Genomic DNA, 21,713 nt, shown 5'->3' with positions numbered 1-21,713 from the left:
CAGCGAAACAAGCTCATCCTCCACCCCACTTCTGCGCTCCCTCCCGTGGCCACATCGTAGGCCTTGGCATTCTAAAGTGTGTCCCCCCACCATGGTCTCAATTTCAAGCATCCCATTGGCTCACCACCCTCTCCTGCTGTTCTGCTCAATCCAGCTAATCCTTCAGTCCCCACACTTGTTCCCTCTCTGGCATCAACAATATTCTCCTTGAAACGGGATCATTGCTATCAGCATGTTAGCTCTCTGTTACCGCTTTCATTTTAAGAAAGCAGAACAAAACCAAGACCAAGTGATTGCTGCGTCTCTCTTCTCTCCTGAGTCCACTCCTGACAGGCGTTAGTCCACACTCCCCACTGAAACTGCCCACATTGGAGTCGCCAATGACCTTCATCTTCCCAAATGCAGCCACGGTTAGTCCTCGTCTACCTTGACCCCATCCGTCATAGCTTTTGACACGACTTGTGTCTCATCCTTGAATTCTCCAGCCAGGGATAAGGGCGAGGGGTGGCTCTTTTTTGGTCCTGCCTACGTGAAAGGCAGCTCCTTCCCAGCCCTTCTTGGCTGCCTCCTCCTCATCTCCCCTGCCTCTGGATGCTGGAACTCCCCCAGCGCTCAGCCCTCTGGCCTCTCGTCTATTTATACTGACCTGCTAGGTCCTCATCCAGTCCAGACATTAAGTACCATCTCTATGCTGAGGATTCCCACACCTCCCTCGCCAGCCTAGACCTTCCCTTGACCTCCAGACTAACATATTTAGCTGCTACTCAATATCTCTGCTTAAGTGCCTAATTATACTTCCAACTGACTGTGTCTAAAACTCAACCCTTGAACACTCACCTCACAAAACCTCCTCTCTCCCCAGGGACCCACTCAGCTCCAGCCTTCCAGTGGCTCAGGTCAACCACCTCGGGCATCCTTAGCTCCTCTCTTCGTCTCTCGCCCTGCACCTCATGTATCAGTGAAGAGAGTGAGCTCCAACTTAGAAGCATGTCCAGAATCTGCCCACCCCACCATCCCCATCGCCGTCCAAGCCCCACCACCTCTTGATTGGATGTTCAGCTGCCTCCAAAACACTTCCTGCTTCCAGTGTGAGGCTAGCTCCAGACCCTTCCCGTGCAGCAGCTGGCATGAGCCTTAGAGAAATGGAAGTTAGAATGTTCTGTGGATGTGGAGGATATTATCATTGGGGAAGGGTGAAGGGAACACAGGAAGTCTTGGTTCTATTTTGACAACTTACGAGTTGTTCTTGCGTCTTAAACTATTTCAAAATAAAAAGTTATAAAAAACAACACTTAGAGACAGCCCCCACCAGTGGAAGTCAGATCATGTCACTCCTCTGCTCAAAACCTTAAACGGCTTCCTGTGTCCTTCAGAGAAGCCCAGTCCTTTCCTTGGCCCACGTGATGTGGATCCTGCCCCCTGCCTGATCTTGTGTCCTGTCACTTCTCTGACTCAGAGAGCTCAGCCAGTGTCCACCCCCTGACTGTCCCCAACCAGCCAAGCACACCCGGCCTCAGAGCTTTTGCACTCCCTCCCTCTGCTTCAAACACTTCTCTCCTAGAAATCTGTGGGGCTGGTCTCCTTCCTTTATTTCTGTCTCCACTTAAGCTTCACCTCCTCAGGGACCTTCTAGGCTAAAAGCCACTATCATCTCTCTCTCCTTACTGTTTTTTTTTAGCACATACTGCCTGATATCAGCATTCGGTCTGTTTATTGTCTCTCCCCCACACCTCGAAGCTCTTAAGGTGCAAGGAGTTTGTCTTTTTTGTTCACTTCCAGGACAGCAATTGGCACACAGGAGAAACATTTCTGATGATTGAATGTTGATGATTGAATGAATGGAGGTTAATAGAGTTTGCCTTGACCTTGTGCCAGATCCAAGTCACCATCTCCAAGTCTGCCCGGGAGAAGATGCGGCTGAAGCAGATGAAGGAGATGGAGCTGCTCCGGAGGCCGGAGGAGCCCAGGACAGGGCAGGAGCTCACTCCCCAGGGCCTGGGCTCCCGGAGAGCCTTCATGAAGGAAGGTACTAGGTGCCTGGTGTGGGATTTGCTCAGGCTTGGGGAGCGGAGTCCACTCTCTCATAGCCTGCTGATGAGCCCATTTTCTTTTTTAAAGTTTTTATTATTATTTATGTATTTATTTAGAGATGGGGCCTTGCTCTGTGGCCCAGGCTAAAGGGCAGTGACACAGTCACAGCTCACCCCAGCCTCAAACTCTTGGGCTCAAGGGATCCTCCTGCCTCAGCCTGCCAAGTAGTGGGAAATACAGACGTGTGCTACCATGCCTGGCTAATTTCTTTTAAATTTTCTGTAGAGATGGGCGTCTCTCTATGTTGCCCAGGCTGGTCTTGAACTCCTGTCCTCAAGCCATCCTCCTACCTCGGCCTCCCAATATGTTGGGGGTACTGGCATGGGATACTGTGGCCAGCCATGGGCCCATTTTCAAAGGAGGACGTTGAGGCCAGGGGAAAACAGGCCTGCCTAGTCCTAGGACTTTCTCTGTGTCCACAGGCCTCCTTCCCCTCCGGGGCAGCAGGACCCTGTCTGTTCCCACTAGGCTGAGCGGCCCACGCAGAAACGATGTCGGCGTCATCCTGAGGAAGTGGGCCAGCCGGGCCTCCCTGCCCAGCATCCCCGTCAGCCAGCAGGAGACCCGCTTTGCTCGCCACGCCTCGGGTAGGCAGGCCCGACTGGCAGGCACACGTGTCCCTCTGCCCATGCTGCCTCGGGATGCCCTGAGGCATGGCAAAGATGACCTCGGTGGCTTTGCTTCCGCCCCTCGTCCATGTTAGACCAGGAGGCAGCCTGGGGTGGTGGTTGCCTTGCCAGAGAGAGAAACAGTGTCAGGGACTCATCATTGTCTACGGGCTGGGCTTGGGACCTAGGATGTCACAACTGGAGTTGTGATGTGCCCAGCCTGTGTGACATGTCCTAGAGGAGTGACCAGTGCACCAGGGCCAAAGACACTAGACAACAGCACCCAAGCAAGCAGCTGCGAACAGCAGAAAGAGGATGAGAGAATTGGGGAAGACCTCGCTTTCTTTCCTGTTGCTTCATAAAATGTCAGGGCTGGACAGCACTGACTACAGACGGGAATCAGAGGGTCCAGAGCTTCTACCAGGGCACCTCAGGAATCGTGCCTGGGACATAGGGACGCTCTGTCCCCATTCTACCAGAGGGGCCTCTATTTTGCCTCTTTTTTTTGTATACTGGGCATTCATGTGAGATTTCATTTGGAAAGATTTTGCTACTGAAAAAAACTTAAAAACAGTCAGCTTGGTTCAGAGTTTCTTTATGTGTGGGATGTGATGGTAAATGATCATAGACTAGAGCATAATTTCCATGCTATAAATAATGCCAACTCATCTCCCTTTGCAATTCTCTTTCTATCCTTTCAATTGTCTTGAGCAGAAAGTCTGAATTTGGTGCTAGTCTTGAGCATCTCTCTTTTTATTTTTATTTTATTATTTTTTATAAAGAAAAGAGGTTTAATTGGTTCATAGTTCCACAGGCTGTACAGGAACCATAGTTGCTTCTGCTGCTGGGGAGGCCTCAGGAAACTTACAATCATGGTGGTACCTCTCTTTTTAAACAAGGAGATCCTCTTTCAGGCTCAAAGACAGAAGCTGCCTACAAATTTTTTAGCTAGAGTTTTTAACGTTGTTTTACTTTCATTGTAAATATTTATCATATTCTATGACAAACAATGTTAGTTTATGGTAGTGACAGAAAGTTCCCTTTAAAGTTAAATTCTTTAGGATTTGAAATTCTTTTGTGATTTGAAGAAAAGTACAATGAAAATGAGAGGACAGGCTATTGAGAGATATGGCAAAAATCATGAAAGTGGTAATTGAATGATGTGATTGATACTGAGAACTGTTGATGTATATAACCCAACCCACTCTTTTTTTTTTTTTTTTTTTTTTTTTTTTTTTTTTTTAAGGCAGAGTCTCACTCTGTTGCCCAGGCTGGAGTGCAGTAGTGCGATTTCTGCTCACTGCAACCTCTGCCTCCTGGGTTCAAGTGATCTTGCCTCAGCCTCCTGAGTAGCTGGGTGCATGCCACCGTGGCCCGATTAATTTTTGTATTTTAGTAGAGATGGGGTTTCACCATATTGGCCAGGCTGGTCTCGAACTCTCGACCTCAAGTGATTCGCCCACCTCAGCCTCCCAAAGTGCTGGGATTACAGGTGTGAGCCACCATGCCTGGCCAACCCACTCATTTTATAGCAGCAGAACTGAGACCTAGTGATGTAAAGGCCACCCAAGGTCACTCAAGGTCATGGTGCCCCATAGTACCACCATCTAAAGATCGCTAGACTGAGACTGGCTAGTGATGCTTGACCCAGGATAGTCTGTTGTCCCTCTTTATTTGAACTGTTTATGTTTGGCGGGTGAGCGGGTAGGTAGAAATAAAATCAAGTAGGTTAGGTTGTTGGAGTTAGGAAAAAAAGCCAACATTCTACTCTTACAACCATCCTGGAAGCTGCATTTGAATGCTCCTCTTCTTCCTCTCTCCTCACCGTGAACAAAGAATCCCTTAATTTGCTTTATAGTTTGGGTTTTTAGTCTGGCTGGAAATGATAGTATTTCAGGATTATAAACCTGCTTGTCCTCCTGATTCTCCTAATATGTCCTGTGAGGGTGTTGGAAATAAGAGCTAGGAGTCACAAAGAGAGTGAGCACTCAAATAAAGGAGTTCTCAGTGAGGCAAATTTACTTCTGCAGAAGGCTGCTGCTCATTCTTCTGGTCACTGTGAGAGCATACCCAACAAAGGAGGGAAGGGGTTTTTATCCCTAACGCAGTCAGGCCCTACTACTGTGTCCGGTCCCCATTGCCTGGGGTTGGACAGCACAATCTAAGCTGATCCGACTGGCTACTTCAAATGGAGCAGGGGTAGGGGCTCCAGCAGCGGGAAGAGCAGTTTTGGAACTAAGGGCGTCAAATAAGGAACAGATGTGGGTTGTTACAGATTGGGAACTGATGTGAGTTACAGATTGGGAGCAGCTGGGAAGTTGTTTACTGTAACTAGGGGCAAGGAGGCAAGGAAGTTAAGCTTTGAAAATAGAGGACAAGCGGGACCTTTGAAGAGGAACTCACTGTTCCCAACAAGGAGCTGGCCTTTCTTGGGAGACTGGGTTGGTTTAGGTGAGCTCAGCTCAGGATCTGTTCAACTTCTTCTGTTGTGTGTGTGAAAAATAGAAATGACTGAACCAGAAGGCACAAATATGAACATGACTGGAAAGCTGTCAGAGGTAGGGCAAAGGGGGAGGCCACACAAGCCCTCAAGACACTGGAGGCTGGAATCCCCCTGCCAGTGCCTTTTGTGGGTTTGTTTTTAAATCCAGTGGATGCTAAATGCCCCTGCAGGGTGCGGTGAAGGCGAGGAAGGGGGGCAGCAGGGCAGGAGGCTGTATTGCTCACTCCAGAAGACTGAGCCTCTTTTTGAGAGCGTTGCAGACGGCATGTCATTCACGTCCGTGCTGCCCAGGGAAGGACGGAGAGGTTGGATGTTACCTCCTGCCTTTCAGAGAGTGACTGAAATAACTGATTAAGAGACTGTTCCACATGCCAAGGGCAGTGCTGAAAAGAGAGTCCAAGAGTGGGGGCTTTGTGTCTCTGCTTTTTTTTTTTTTTTTTTTAAATCCCCGAGACTGAGTCTCACTCTGTCGCCCAGGCTGGAGTGCAGTGACATGATCTCGGCTCACTGCAACCTACACTTCCCGAGTTCAAGCGATTATCCTGCCTCAGCCTCCCGAGTATCTGGGATTACAGGCATGTACCACTATGTCCAGCTAATTTTTTTATTTTTAGTAGAGACAGGGTTTCACCATGTTGGGCAGGTGAACTTGAACTCCTGACCTCAGGTGATCCGCCCGCCTTGGCATCCCAAAGTGCTGGGATTACAGGTGTGAGCCACTATGCCCGACTGTGCCTCCACTTTCAGTAAAGGGCTTCCTCTCCACTCAGACTTGCCTAGGACCTCCAGATGTACTGTGATGAAAATCATCCCGGTGGAGGTGAAGCTTGGGAGAAAACTCGCCAGGAAGGAAGATATGGTAGTGAGAGCTCTGGACTGGGAGGGGGACCTTCTTGTCCTGGCTGTGCTGACAGAGGAGCTGAGGGGCTGTGGAGGGTCCCCCACCCTCTCTGGGCCTCTGAGACCTCAACCGTGTGATCAGGGCATTTGGCTAGACAGAGGCCCTGTAAGATTCCTTCCTGTCCTAGGAGTTTATGATTTCAGCATCTGTCACCTGGGAAAGAGAGCCTAGAAAAACACGACAACCTGTTTGTTGTGGGTCCCTGCGTGTGTGGCTGTGTCTAGACCGTGTGGGTGCCAGTTAGCTACATTGCCTTCCTCCAGCCATCTGCTCTTGGAGCCTTCCCTGCTCGTGGGCAACCTCACAAAAGGCTGGATAGCAGGAGGGAAGGAGGAGGCACTGACCACATGGGCCTCTGGTTGGGAATGAGGTTAGACCGCCACCAAAGTGAGTAGGTTGATGACTCAGGGGGCCCCACCCCACCACAGATGGGGCAGGTTTGGAGGTGTCCCCCTGACTGGGGGTTTTGTCCCATGACATCATGTGGCTTATCACAAGTCTGTTTATAAGAATCGCATTGGCAAGGGCAGGAAGGGGAAAAGTCAACCAAAGGCAGAGTTAGGAGGTCTTCATGGCTCCTGGGGAGGGAGGCCCAGGCGCTGGGTTCTTAGCCTCACCAGGCACTTCCCCTTGTACACCCTCCCTGTTAGGTGGGCTCAGGGTGGTGGCACGGCCTCCCATGGTGAGCGGTGGCAGGAGCGGCCACTTGGGCTCTTGCCTGTCCTGCTGCGTGAAGCCTGCTGTTTCCTTCTTGTGAATGCAGCTAACTCATTACCTGCGGTGCTCACGGTGGGGTCTCCTGAATGGGAAGAAGAGGAGGAGATGGATCTTAGAGCCTGTAAGGAGTTGAGGCCTTTCTCGAATCCGGAGCTGGGGCTGAGGGATGCACTCCAGTGCCTCAACAGCAGTGACTGGTGAGGAGATGCCTCCCCCATGTGCTGTGTTCTGGCCAGAAGCAGGGGCTGTTGCAGAATAGCTTCTGCCCCTCAACTTCCCTCCTCTCCCACTCTGGGGTTCCAGCACCATGGAGCGTAAAAGCCAGTTTGGAGGGAGGACTGTGTGCGTGCATATAGATATGTGTGTGTGTTTATGTGCATGTGTGCATGAGTGTGTAGTGTTCCTGGCTTTATGTGTGTGCCCTGGGACCCTCCAAGCAGCCTATGCATGGCTCTATGGTGTACCAAAGCCAGGCATGGCAAGGATGCATTTGATTCCACACCATGGGGCCCAGGAAAGGCCGCAGCCCTTTATTTCTCTGAATGAAATTGAATCTGCTCCGAGTGCTCTGCTCCTCCCACTGTGGGGACGCAGGACCGTGCAGGACCGTGGTCATGAGCAAAGCAATGCCTCGGGCTCTAGAACATTTGTGAGAAGCCCTCCCTGCCTTCAGTCCTCCCTGTTCAAGTGCCTTTTATTGAAGGTGTTGGCTTTGTGTCAAGGACCCAGACAGGTCCTGGGGTGGGGGTGGGGGGTGGGCTTCCATACAGCACTGTCAGAGCTGAGGGCCAGCCAGAGGCCACATAAAACTGGACTTACTGAGTGGTTAGGATTCCAGGCCAGGGTGTTACCCCAGGAAACCCTGCTCTGAGGCCATGGAATGGCACCCTGCTGTGGGTGAGGGTGGACCGTGATGGTGTGTGATGTGGGGCCCCTAGTCTGCAGAGGGGTGGGGCTCCTCCCTCTCCACCCGCCTGCAACAGGGCCTGGCCTTGCTTCTCAGGCAGATGAAGGAGAAGGGTCTGGTGAGCATCCAGCGCTTGGCAGCCTGTCACTCGGAGGTCCTTACTGGGAGGCTGCACGACGTGTGCTTGGCGGTGACTGGGGAGGTGAGGCCCCCCAGCCTGTGTGCTGTGCATTTGGCCCCACTTCGGCTGCTCAATGCATCCGCTAGCAGCTGTGGAGGGGCCGTGGCTGCAGGAACATGGGGATCCCTGCTTATTTCTCAGCCTTCAGCCACTGAGGTAGGAGGTAGCCACCCATTTCTCAGATTGGAAAACTGAGGTCTAGGGTTTCCTTATTTGTAATCTTTGGGAATGGAAACAATTAGAATCCCACGTGCCCATGTGTTGGCCTGCATGGTCCTCTGTACTCAAAATGCCTAAGGAGGGATGGAGCGTCCAGGGCCAGATCCCCACCTCCAGGGCAGTGGTAATATTTCCCAAAGCGTTTCTTTCATGGCTCTGGGGCTTGGTCTAGCTGGGTCCAGAGAGGCAGGAGGCTGCATTTGGTCTCATGCGGAGGCTGTGCCCTGCCCTTGGGAGTGGGCGGCTCCAGTGTGGGTGGGGTGGGGATGAATACGGAGGACGCTGTTTTGTTAACACACAGGGGCCTGGGTTGTGTTGGGAACACCTGCCTTCCTGCATGTGGCCTGGGGTCTCTGTTTCCTCTGCAAAGTGAGGCATCCAGAAAAAATACAGTTACATTCTCCCAGGTTAATTAGAGCCTCAGTCAGCACTACTGTGCTTCTCATGGTACCTACTTCCCACTTGGTAGTTGCAAAGATCAAATCAGACATTCTTTGTAAAAGTGCTTTGAAGACAGAGTGTACACATTTCCTATGGTCATGATAATGATGGGATTAATAATTGAGATGATAACGAAATGCGACAGTTTTGCTCATAGTGGCTGCAGGGTTTTCGTTTCCAGCGTGGCAAGGCCTAGGTCAGGGGAAGGGTGGGGGTGGAGGAAGAGGGTGGTGCAGGGCCCATTCTCCATGCGTCCCAGAGCCCTTGGCAGGGTCCAGCACCCTGGAGGGCCCCTCTCCTCTCTCCAAGGTCACCAACCTGCGGTCCAAGGTGTCTCGCCTGGCCATCAGCACCTTGGGAGACCTCTTCCAGGCCTTGAAGAAGAATATGGACCAGGAGGCTGAGGAGATTGCCCGCTGCTTGCTGCAGAAGATGGGGGACACCAGCGACTTCATCCAGAGAGCAGCCGGCCAGTCTCTGAGGGCTATGGTGGAGAATGTGACCCTTGCCCGCTCCCTGGTGGTCCTCACCTCGGCGGGTGTCTAGTATGTGGCTGCCTGTTGTCTGAGGGGCAGGGGAGATCAGGGAGGGTAAGGCAAGGGGAGAGGCTCTGGGATGTGAAAGAAGGAGGGAAGGGTGCAGGGAGGGAGGGAAGCAGGCAAGTGAGGCTGCAGGGGGTCCCTCGGGATACTAGAGGCCAGTGTGATGGGTCAGAGGTTCAGAGTGAAGAAGGGGCCCACCTCAGACTTCACAGCAGGTGCCTCCCACTTAGCCGGGGGAGGAAGACCCCTTCTTCCCTGTGCCAGGCACCGGGCTTCTCTCCCACCTTTCATTGGCCAGGCCGGGGTAATGCAGGGAGCTCTGGCTGAAAGAGGAGGGGGCTGTTGCACTCCAAGGCTGGGGAGCACACTGTGGCTGTGGGAGCGCCCCGGGAGACAGGGCTGCAGAGGCAACCTGAGCGTGGGCCCTGCAGCTCCTGCCACCCCCAGGAGCAGTGTTGCTTTCTGATGAAATGTGGGCCAGTGAGAAGAGAAAGTCGCAAAATTTCATTCTCCAGCTTGCCCCACTGGACCTGCTCCTGGGGAGGGGAAGGTATTGGGCTCCTGTTGGAGCCTTTCTGCAGATTTGTTTTCCCTGTCATTAAAAACCCACACTAAAAGCAAAACCAAAAGCATTTCCCAAGCCACTTCTCCCACAGAGCAAAAGGCCTCTCCACCCCATAAGTGGATCATTACACTGATGCGTGAGGTTTCTCAGTAGCCCCAGGGGCCTGTTGGACCAGCTGGGAGACCTTTAGTAATTGCACCATAGCATACTGCAAAGGGTGAGATCCTGCCCAGCCACATCGCCTGGGTTCACATCCTGATTGTCACTTCACTTCTCTGTGTCTCAGTTGACTCATCTGTAAAATGGGGATAATAATGGTGTCTATCTCATGAGGTTGTTATAAGAGGTAATTGAATTGACTCATGAAAGCGCACTTAGAACGGTGCCTGCCCGTTCCTGACATTCACTGAGTGTTTACTGTGTCTGTAATTAACTTAGGAGAAATGAATTGTATTTTTTTTTTCTGGATGCCTCCCTTTGGCTCAGCTTCCTCACCTACAGAATGATGATGATAATAGTAGCTAATGAGGTAGATGTGAGGTAATGGATAAAAGGTGCTGGCATGGAGGGACAGGCAATTGATCACTGTCAACAAGAACCAGGGTCATGGCTTGTGCATCTGAGTCTGCTGGGATCTTGCTGAAATGCAGATTCTGGTTCAGATGCCAGTGCTGCTGGTCCATGGACCATGCTGAGTAGGGAGAGTTCTGATGTCCCCCACTGTGTTCCACTGGGGTGGGACTCTAGGGGACAAAAGGGTCAGTGTTTTCTGATGGAGTGTGGACACAGAGGCCCTTTGAAAGAGGTGCCATTCTGACAGGTTTCTCTTATAGAGCTCAGGTTCCACTTGTTATGGTCACCAACTCACCCATGAATCCCTCTTCTCCCTCCTATCTCAGTTCAGTTCAGCAAACACGCGTTAAGCTCCTGCTAAGCACCAGGGATATGTCAGGCACCAGCAGGGCAGTGGGGTTGCCACAGAGGGGGAATCAGGACTCCAGCCAGGACACTAGGTGGGGAAGCACCAGGGGCCTGGGGGCAGAGAAGGCAACCAGCCAGCCCTAAGGGGCCTGGAGCACGCAGCTCAGCTTCCGTGGGATCCTGCAAAGGGACAGGCAGGTGGATGGAAGCTATGTCCTTCAGCTCTTGTCTCATCCCGTCCATCAAGCTAAGCCCGTTCAGCAAGGAGTCCTTACTCCTTGCCTCCACTTTCTTGCCTTCCATTTCCCCTCTGCCCATCGAGTGTTGCTCTTGTTTCTGCCTCACCCCAGTACTGTTCTCTGTAAGACCATTCAGGCCTTTTTTTTCTGGAGATACTTAATGATCACTCTTTTCGTCATTATGGATACAGCAGTGAAAAAGAAAAATGAAGCCCCTGTTGTTTTGGAGTTACTTCCTAGTCAAGGGAGACAGATAACCTGGTCCCCGCCCACAGGGAGCTGGCAGCCTGATGGGGGCCCTAAGGGTGCAACTGTACTTCCCCAGGGACAAAGACAGCGCTACCTTGGGCGGTGGGTGGGACGTCTAATTCTGCCTGTGGGGCTGGGGAAGGAAGGAAGAGGAGACATTGGTTAGGTGGGACTTTTCTAGGTGGAGGGAAGATGGAGAAGAGTATTTAGACAAAAGGAAGGATATGTGTGCAGGAAGCTTCCAAGAACGGTATGCATACGGTGTATTGGGGAATGTCGCGTAGCTTCATGTCACTTTCCTTCCCTCTCCCATTGTTGCTGTCACCCTATTAGTAGAAAGTGAGTGCTCTTTCCTCAAAGACTCCCCTCGGCTCACATGGGTACAGGTATTTTTGGAGCCCCTGGCTGGCATGAAGCACGGGTCTGCAATGGTAGATCCATGTTTGCCAGCCTGGGGCCTCCCACACCACTATCCTGAGACTGACCCCTGGGCCATGATTTCCTTTCAGCCACCGGAACCCCTTGGTCCGGAGATACGCGGCTGAGCACCTCTCAGCCGTACTGGAGCAGATCGGCGCTGAGAAGCTTCTCTCGGGCACCAGAGACAGCACAGACACGTTGGTGCACAACCTGGTGAGGCTGGCCCAGGACTCCAACAAAGACACCAGGTAGGGCAGGGCCAGGGGCCTGGGGGCAGAGAAGGCAACCAACCAGCCAGCCCTGAGGGGCCTGGAGCACACAGCTCAGCTTCCCTGGGATCCTGCAGAGGGACAGGCAGGTGGGCGGAAGCTATGTCCTTTCCTTTCAACTCTTGTCCCATCCCTTCCATCAAGCCAAGCCCATTCAGGGAGGGGGTCCTTACTCCCTGCCTCCACTTTCTGGTCTTCCATTTCCCCTTTACCCATTGAGTGTTGCTCTTGTTTCTACCTCACCCCAGCACCGTTCTCTGTAAGACCATTCAGGCCTTTTTTTCTGGAGATATTTAATGATCACTCTTTTGTTATTATGAACACAGCAGTGAATAAGAAAAATGAAGCCCCTGTTGTCTTGGAGCTTACTTCCTAGTCGAGGGAGACAGATAATAAATAATTATGGTAATTTTAGATACATATCAGGGATATAAAGAAAAAATAGGCCAGATGTGGTTGTTCATACCTGTAATCCCAGCACTTTGGGAGGCCAAGGCAGGAGGATTGCTTGAGGCCAGGAGTTTGAGACCAGTCTGGGCAACATAGTGAGATCCTGTCTCTACTTAAAAAAAAAAAGTGCTAGGGGTGGTGTTGCACACTTGTCGTCCCAGCTACTGAGGGGCTGAGATGGGAGGATCTCTTGAGCCCAGGAGGTAGAGGCTGCAATGCAATGGAGTTAGGGTGGGGGCTGCTTTAGATTGAGGGTTCAGAGAGCCTTTTGTAAGAGTGACATCTGAGTTGAGAGCTGAACGGCTACACGGAGCCAGCTCTTTGAGGATCAGGCAAAGGAAATGTCACAGAGGCCACTGGATGGGAACAAGCTTGGTGTCTAAGGCTGGGAACGCCAGCCTGGTGGAGCACAGTGAGTGAGGGGTGGGGGTGAGGGTGGGCAGCAGGCCCAGGTCAGGGACGTTCTCTTAGGTCAAGGTCAGGAGCTGGGATTTTGGGTGGTGTGTGATTAGAAGTCATTGGAGGGTTTTCTTAGTAGGAGTATGAGAGGTGTCAGAGGATTTTAAGCAGGAGAGTGAGAGGATCTGGTTGACTGTCTTCAAAAGCTAGGCCTGGGGCCCAGTTCCTTACACCCCTCAGTTCAGGGCTTGTTACTACCACATCCGTTTGGATGAGTGTGTAGGTCTCCACCCCTCACTCCATCCTCGCCCCAACTGGAGACCGTGTGGCACCTGTCAGGGCTCCAGAGGCCATGCCCACCCTGGATGGGTGAGCTCCAGGCCAGTCATTCTCGTAGGGTACCCACGTCTGAGGGTGCTCCCTGAGGGAGGTAGTGCCTGCGGTTCCTCCCGTTCTCCCCTGCTGCAAACCGTGCTGCATGGCTCCTCCTTGGAGGTGCCCAGGAGCAGGACCGTGGGTCAGATGCATGTGTGCGCTCCAGCAGCCCCGCCCTGCCTGGCATCCGCATCTGCCTCCCTCCTGCCCAGCCTCTCAACATGTGGCAATTTCTGGATTTCTAATTTTTATCCATCTAATGGGTAAAAATGATAGCTCATCATTGTTTTACAGTGCTTTGACCCCCTGCTTGTTAATAATGAGTTTGAGTGTTTCTTTACACGCGTGTTAGCCTTTATAATTAAAAACAAAGCCTCTCTGGCTGCCGCAGGACTGGTAGTGAGAGAGAAAGGCAGGAGGAACAGCAGATGATGGCTGCCCCACAGTCCAGGCAAGAGGGGCTGGAGGCTCAGACTGGAGAGTGGTGGGTGGCTTCGGGTGTGTTTTGAAGTCAGAGCCAACAGGATGCAGGTGGTAAGGGTTTCAAAGGCGAACTGAAGATGCTCTTAAGTTTTTACCCTGAACAATGGCGAATAATAGTGCCATTTGCTGAAATGAGGAATATCAGTGGAGAAGTGGAAGGTTTTGCTTACTCCTGCAAGAATGGCCATAATCAAAAAACCAAAAAATAATAGATGTTGGCATGGATGTGGTGAAAGGGAACACTTCTACACTGCTGGTGGGAATGCAAACTAGCACAGCCACTATGGAAAACAGTGTGGAGATTCCTTAAAGAAGTGAAGGTAGAACTACCATTCGATCGTGCAGTCCCACTACTGGGTATCTATTGGGTATCATCATACGAAAAAGATACTTGTACACGCATGTTTATAGCAGCACAATTCTCAGTTGCAAAAATGCAAAAACAGCCCAAATGCTGCATCATCAATCAACGAGTGGATAAAGAAACTGTGATATGTATGTATGTATGTGTGTATACACACACACACACACACACACACACACAATGGAATACTACTCAGCCATAAATAGGAATGAATTAATGACATTTGCAGTGACCTGGATGAGATTGGAGACTATTACTCTAAGTGAAATAACTCGGGAATGGAAAACCAAACATCGTATATTGTCACTCATAAGTGGGAGCTGAGCTATGAGGATGCAAAGGCATAAGAATGACATAATGGGCCGGGCGCGGTGGCTCACACCTGTAATCCCAGCACTTCGGGAGGCCGAGGCGGGTGGATCATGAGGTCAGGAGATCGAGACCATCCTGGCTAACACAGTGAAACTCCGTCTCTACTAAAAATACAAAAAATTAGCCGGGCGTGGTGGCGGGTGCCTGTAGTCCCAGCTACTTGGGAGGCTGAGACAGGAGAATGGCGTGAACCCAGCAAACCGAGATCATGCCACTGCACTCCAGCCTGGGCGACAGAGCAAGACTCTTAAAAAAAAAAAAAAAGAATGACATAATGGACTTTAGGGACTCAGGAGGAACTAGCGGGAAGGGGGTGAGGGATGAAAGACTGCAAATAGGGTTCAGTATATACTGCTCGGGTGATGGGTGCACCAAAATCTCACAAATCACCACTAAAGAACTTACTCATGGAACCAACCACCATCTGTTCCCCAATAACCTATGGAAATAAAAAATTAAAACAAAAACAAGCAAACAAAACATTGCCTGGCTGGGTGCAGTGGCTCACATCTGTAATTCCAGCACTTTGGGAACCCAAGGCAGGTGGACCTCTCTTAAGCCCAAGAGTTTGAGATCAGCCTGGGCAACACAGTGAAATCCTGTCTCTACAAAAAATACCAAAATATTAGCCGGGCATGGTAGCCTGTGCCTGTGGTCCCAGCTACTTGAGAGGCTGAGATAAGAGGATCACTTGAGGCCAGGAGGCACTGGTTGCGGTGAGCTGAAATACGGCCATTACATTCCCGCCTGGGCAACAGAGTGAGACCCTGTCTGAAAAAAAAAAAATCACAAATCACATTGCCATTAAACTTGGGGCAAATACTTTGAAGAGTGAGTTTAGGGGGACTGGAGGAATGGGATGAAATGTCTATAAACAGCTATTCTTTGTGTGGCATCTACTAGAGCATCTAGTATATAATAAAGTGTTGTGTAACTCTGCCATGCAACAACAACAAAAAAAGGATGTAGAAGGTTTTGGTTTGTTTGTTGGTTTTAAATGGTTGTTAGAGGGATGGAAATCAAGGTCTAAAGTCTCTCCAGATCTGCTACTCCTCTCTATTCTGACCCGTCCCTTACGCTAGATGATGGTGACTATATTTCCTTTTCCTTCCTAGAACTCTCCTTCCTGGTTTCCATGGCACTGTACTCCAGGGATTCTCCTTGTCCCTCTCTGACCATTCTGCTCCTGACTGCCACCTGAGTGTAGGTGCTGCCAATGTGTCTTTAGTCCTCATCTCCCTCTCCTGGCTTTTACTTCTGGTGGCTCCAGCCACCAGCAAAGTTGGAGGCGTCTCAATTCTTGCCCTCCAGTCCAGACCCTTCTTCGAGCATCAGTCCCCTACTTCTAAAGCCTCCATGGGACCCATCATCTGATGTCCTACTGCCATCTGCAGTGCTGAGAGTCCCTAAATGAACTCATTGCCTCCTTTCCAAGTCTGTCTCTCTGTGTTCTATCATTAAAAGTGACTGTTATTTACTGAGCCACCCAAGAGGCACAATGGGGACTCCCATACTTCATTGATTTCAAGACACACATCCTTCCCTGGTTTTAATATCTTTAAAATTGACATGTATCTTACAATGACAGGCATTTCACAGTTGCTGTTGGGTTTCAGTTGGGCTAGGCAGTGATTATGACATAGGTATTTTTGTTGTTTTAAGAGATGGGGTCTTGCTTTGTTGCCACACCACACTATGGAGTGTGGTGGCTATTCACAGGTGTGATCATTGCACACTACAGCCTTGAACTCCTGGGCTCATGTAATCCTCCTGACTCAGCCTCCCGAGTAGCTGAGACAACCATTGTGCACCACTGTGCCCAGTTTATGATGTAGTTATACTATCTGCACCTTCACAAACTTAGTCATTGTCGCTCAGAGTATTATTTTCTGAATTAAATTTTCCATTGTAGGAACTACATTATGAGCCTTTCTTTGTAAACTTTTAGATTTATTTTCAGAAGAGATTTTTGGATGCTCTCTGGAGAATCATTGAGTTTAATCTGTTTAAAGTTTCTTAGAAATATTACACTATTATTTGCAATTGAAATGAATCATTATTGTGTATGAGAAAGGGCATGGCAACATCAGTGGATATCCATTAGATGTCAATGAAGCAAACTCTCACTGTGGAAGGAATGACCAAGTCCCATATTTTTTGCAAAGCAATCACTAAGAACTTTATCTGACCTAAGGAAGAAAAATACCGACAAGCAATGCTATCTTCTGTTTCTGAGACAGCACATAGAAAGATTGCCTTCACACATGGGGCAGTGTCATTGGAGGCTATGGAAATCACCAGTTTTTATTTTTCTGATTTTCCTTAGTGGAAAATAAAGTAAGGGCACCTTTTACAATTAATGGAGTCTTAGGTTTGAATGAAATATGATTTAAGATTTTAGATGCTTCCTGCTTCACTTCCAACCAGCTACTAAATCCTGTGGTTTCCATCTTCTCAGCAGCTCTTGGATCTGACTGTGCTTCCTTATCCTCACTGTACTGCCTGATTTCAGGCCTGCACCATCTTTTTCCTGGACTATTATGGTGGCCTCCTAATAAGTCTCCTGGCCCCTAGCCTTGTCTCCACCGATCCATCCTCTGCACTGCTGTTAGAGACGTTTTGACTAATGTACAAATTGAATCATTCTTCAGCTTCCTATTGCCTGCAAACTGAAGTCTAACTCCTTCATGTCTCCCTAAACAGGGTCCTGTGTTCTCCTTTGGCCTGTCTGCTTCCTGTGTCCAACCCCTGCTCACTATTCTCCAACATATCCCCCTGCTGACATGTCACACTGTGTTATAGACCTAAATAACTCTTTTCCTCCGACGTATCCCAAATCCCACCCCACTTGTGAACTCCTACTTATCTGTTGAGCCCCAACACAAAGGTCACCTCTTCCATGAAGCCCTCCTTGATTCCCTCACCTGCCACCACTGTTCATCAGGTAGATTGACTACACCCTCCTATACTGTCCCGCTTTACCCTTTCTTGGACTTTTAAATGTTCCATATTAGAACAAAATTGGGTACACTTTGGTATAGCCATTCAACGGAATATTTTGTAGCCATTAAAAAGGATGTTTATGGAGAGTTTTAAGGGACTTGGGAAGATGATTAATGAATGATAAAGTGAAAAAGCTGAATACAACTTGTATATACATTCTGATATCAACTAGAAAGTAAATGCCACAGAAAAAAGACTATAGGAAAATATGTAAAAATTTAATAGGGATTTTCTCTTGGTAATGGGATTATGGATTATGTTTATTTTATTAATCTATTTTTTAACTGGGTAGGGATTGCTTTTGTAATTAGAAAAAGTATTAAAAACTCACTTTAATTAGGAAGATTATGTAAAGCTGTAAAGCAAATTTATTTTGCATTTTGGAGGCTGTTTCTTTATCTTGCTCTCTCTCCTGTGGCAGATTTTATGGCCGGAAGATGGTGAATATCTTGATGGCGAACACTAAGTTTGATGCATTTCTGAAGCAATCTCTCCCATCTTACGACTTGCAGAAGGTCATGGCGGTCATTAAACAGCAGGTGAGTTGTGGGGCATGAGTGGGTCATGGCCTTTTGGGGGTGGGGGTGACAGTGCTGAGCCTGGCAGCCTTCAAGTGGGTCAGGGGAGTGGGGAGTGGATTCCAGAGGTGTTGATTTCATCCACTACTCCTGATAGGTGAGATAGATGTGATTTCTGTCCTCTGTACTCACACCTGGTTCTGCCCCCACACTACCTATGTTCCTTGAGCCTCCCTGGGCCTCCACGCCTTCATCTGTTAACTGGGGATCTTGATCTCTGCCCCAGCTACTTTCAGGGCTCTGGAAGGCTCAACTGTGGCATCTGAAGCTCTCATAGGTGGAAGAGATTATTGCCATTGTTATGTCTCCACTGGAATGTCTGGCAGTTCCCTGGAGGGCCATTCCTTTTGGCTCATTCTCTGTGTGTATTTTTGAAGGGAATAGAAGATAATGATGAACTTCCCTCTGCCAAAGGCCGCAAGGTGTTGAAGAGTCTGGTGGTGTGTGAGAACGGGCTGCCCATCAAGGAGGGGTATGGCTGCTCCTGTATCTCTGGGCTCCACATCTAAGACTTCTGACAGAGGCATCCTGCTTGTGCATGGCCGGGGTGGCTCTGGGGTGGACATATGGATCTAGGGTACCGCTGAGACCTAGCTGGGGCTGCAATACTAATAGATGAATTTGCAGGATGTGTTCTCCCCAACCCAAATCCCAGGGAGACAAATCCTGGGCTTGGGAGCATCTGCCAGTAGAAGTTGGCCCCTGCAGTCCCAGCTGAATGGGTGGGGTTCCACTAGCATCGGTGGTTGGGCTCTCTGTGTGTGAGCTCAGTGTTTCCTCGCTCGCTTAGACCAGCAGATCCTTTAACCACCAGAGTGGCCAGCCTGGGACTAGTTCAGAGGCCCAGCCTGAACTAAGGCAGATGAGAAGACATGGACTGAGAGACTAGGAAGAGGGGGTGTGGGGGTGCTGGGAGCAGTTAGAAACCAAGCAGGAGTCCGATGGTCATGCCTGTACATAAAACTGAAGCCCTTCTGCAATGTCCTGGGCTGATCCCATCTGAACTCCTTAGCAGGGCACCAGGGAAGCCCCATGCCCACTTCTTCAAAGGTAACTTCCTGCCTCCTCTCCCACTCTTCCTCTCTCAGCCTGACCAGAGCAGCACCTGGGATAAGCAAAACATGAGAGCAGCTGGTATTCATGCCCCTCCACATCCTCTCTCCCTGCTGTGACTTTGCTTATCCTAGGCGCCATCTACACCTAGAACATGTCTATTGGTTCTGCAAGATTCAGCTCACCTGTCACTTTCTCCAGGAAGCTCTACCACTCTGTGTCCTCATGTCCTCAGGGTGACAGGCTGGCCTGTTTGTCATACCTCTGTCAGCCCCGTTGATGTATCTATCTTCCATTGGTCTGTGAGCTCCTAACGGCAAAGGCTGTGCTCTCATCTCATGGTTCTCAGTGCCCAGCACAGCTCTTGGCTCTCAGTAGACAGTGAGTGTGGAATGCAGGAGTGAATCACAGAATGAGGGACAGTGGGCTCCGCTGGATGGGACCTGGGTGTAGGGCATGAGCCAATGACCCAGGCTTGGAGCTGAAGGTGGGAGACAGTAGTTCTGCACAGAGCTGTTCTCATGCTGGCTGGAAGGGGCTAGGGGGCTGTGATGGACATGTGATCCCAGCGTAAGAAAATGGGGCTTTTTATAATGTCCCCAGTCGCTGGGGGAGTGTGAGCAGAGCCTAGCCAGCCAGGGCTCAGGATATAGGAGCCAGGCAGAAGGTTGGCCGTGATGACCTCCAAGGTCTTTCCCCACTCTTACATTAAATGTGCACCAGTTGGCCAGGTGCAGTGGCTCACACTTGTAATTCCAGCACTTTGGGAGGCCAAGGTGGGTGGATCATGAGGTCAAGAGTTTGAGACCAGCCTGGCCAACATACTGAAACCTTGTCTCTACTAAACATACAAAAATTAGCCGGGCATGGTGACACATGCCTGTAATCTGAGCTACTTGGGAGGCTGAGGCAGGAGAATCATTTGAACCCAGGAGGTGGAGGTTGCAGTGAGCTGAGGTTGTGCCATTAAACTCTAGTCTGGGCAACAAGAGTGAGACACTGTCTCAAAAAAAAAAAAAAAAAAGTGTACCAGTCATTCTTTTGTGGATAGCCACTCCCTCACTCTGACTTCCCCCATTGCTTACATATTTTCTGAAAAGAGAAAAAGGCAGGAACAGAGAGCCCTGACCCCTGACAAGGGGATGGGGCCCTGGGCAACAAACTGTAGGTGGAGGGGAAGCTCGGGGTGGACTAAGCTGCAGGTGACACTCTTGTCTCTGCCCCACCTGCCTGTAGGAGGTGGCATGGGACCAGAAGTGGGTTCTTTCCCCGGGGCTCTTCCCTGGGGGTCAGATGCCATGCTCCTTATCTAGGCTCAGCTGCAATGGTCCAAGGCTGGTGGGGCTGCGCTCCACACTGCAGGGCCACCGGGAGATGGTGGAGCAGCTACGGGAGGTGACGCGGCTGCTGGAGGCCAAGGACTTCCGGTCCCGGATGGAAGGTGTGGGGCGGCTCCTAGAGATCTGCAAGGCCAAGCCAGAGCTCGTCGCTGCCCACCTGGTCCAGGTGAGCACCGCTTGCTTTTATTCTCCCACCTGTCTCTCCTCTGGGGGGTACAACTTGAAGTTTGAAAACTCTGAATGGCGTTGGACATTGTGTCAGACCCCTTGCTATGCAATTGGCCTTTGTAACATGGAGACTACCTGGAAATGGCTGAGTGGGCAAGGGCACCGCCTCCTGCTGGCAGCTTGGAAATATTCATAGATGTCTCTTGTCCTTCTAGCAGATTTACAGTGAGGAGGGTAGGAGGTAGAGGTGGAGGATACTGTGGTGAGGCCTTGGGTTGCTTCTGGGGAGCTAGGTGCATCATGTTTGGGGGCAGAGCATGTGGCTGGACAGGTGACTTGGCTGTGATGGCTGGACAGGTGTGTTAGGAGTAGGTACAAGCCCTTCACAGGCTGAACACTTGGGTAGGTGCCTGCTTCTTGGTGGAGTGAGGCTGCTGACAGTCAGTTACACAGCTGAGCAAAGACACAGCTCAGAGTCAGCAGACCTGGGTTTCCATCCAAGTTTCTTACTAGCTGTGTGATCTCAGGCAAATCATTGAACCTCTTGGAGCCCCAGTTGTTGTTGTTTATGGGAAAGTGGGAGTGAAAATGTGCTCCATGGGTTGTTAAGATCATTCAGTAAAAAGGAGATTGCAGAGCAACTAACAAGACGCCCTGGATGCTTGGCATGCAATGAGTGCTCAATACCTGTTGGTTCCTCCCCTCTCGCTCACCCTTTTGAGGAGGTGAGCTCTTCGTTTTTGAGAGTGCTGTGGCTTAGGTCAGGGATGCATGAGGAGTCTCTGCTGAGGTCGCTCAGTTGGGCCGGGTGAGCTCCAAGCTGCCTGCACTGTGGGAGTGCCGCCCAGCCTGGGTTCCCATGGGCTCTTGGTTTCTGTTTCTTCAATAGGTCTTTGATGCTTTCACCCCAAGGCTTCACGATTCCAACAAGAAAGTGAACCAGTGGGCGCTGGAGTCCCTCGCCAAGATGATTCCCCTCCTCAAAGAGAGCTTACACCCCATGCTGCTCTCCATCATCATTGCTGTTGCAGACAACCTCAACTCCAAGAACGTGGGGATTTACGCTGCTGCCATGGCTGTGCTGGATGTGATGGTTGAGAGCCTGGGTGAGTGTCCCACCTGGGCCTGTGTGGCTCTGGTCAGCATGTCCACCTTCCTGCTTGGAAATCTGCAAGGTGGATAAGGCCTTGGTTGGTTCCCAGGCCAGGTGTTTCACCAGAGGCTGTGTAGGGCAGAGGTGGAGCCCAGGGCCTCCAAGGCTCTTGGCCGGTGGGCTTTTCCATGTCACAGCCACCCACACCTCTGGATGGCTGGAAGTGGAGGTGATGTGGAGATGATCCAGTCCAGCCTCCTCA

General features: G+C 50.5%; 1 protein-coding gene across 3 annotated transcripts in view; it reads left to right on the top strand.

Moving 5' to 3' along the window:
* The window catches only part of TOGARAM2 (TOG array regulator of axonemal microtubules 2), a 71,063-nt gene that overhangs the window by 34,046 nt on the left and 15,304 nt on the right, over positions 1 to 21,713 (top strand). The window contains exons 8-17 of one of the 3 annotated variants that reach the window (XM_030799899.1): positions 1,876 to 2,026; positions 2,514 to 2,678; positions 6,867 to 7,017; positions 7,824 to 7,929; positions 8,878 to 9,113; positions 11,594 to 11,752; positions 17,641 to 17,758; positions 18,175 to 18,269; positions 20,164 to 20,356; positions 21,248 to 21,464. In XM_030799899.1, the coding sequence (XP_030655759.1) occupies positions 1,876 to 2,026; positions 2,514 to 2,678; positions 6,867 to 7,017; positions 7,824 to 7,929; positions 8,878 to 9,113; positions 11,594 to 11,752; positions 17,641 to 17,758; positions 18,175 to 18,269; positions 20,164 to 20,356; positions 21,248 to 21,464 (1,591 nt within the window). The remainder of the gene's footprint in view (positions 1 to 1,875; positions 2,027 to 2,513; positions 2,679 to 6,866; positions 7,018 to 7,823; positions 7,930 to 8,877; positions 9,114 to 11,593; positions 11,753 to 17,640; positions 17,759 to 18,174; positions 18,270 to 20,163; positions 20,357 to 21,247; positions 21,465 to 21,713) is intronic. The other 2 variants (XM_030799900.1, XM_030799901.1) reach the window with 2 other exon arrangements.

Source organism: Nomascus leucogenys, chromosome 19 (assembly GCF_006542625.1).
Source record: "Nomascus leucogenys isolate Asia chromosome 19, Asia_NLE_v1, whole genome shotgun sequence".
Lineage (NCBI taxonomy): Eukaryota > Metazoa > Chordata > Mammalia > Primates > Hylobatidae > Nomascus > Nomascus leucogenys.
Note: the sequence above shows the minus strand (reverse complement) of the source record. Positions and strands in the feature narration are given on the sequence as shown.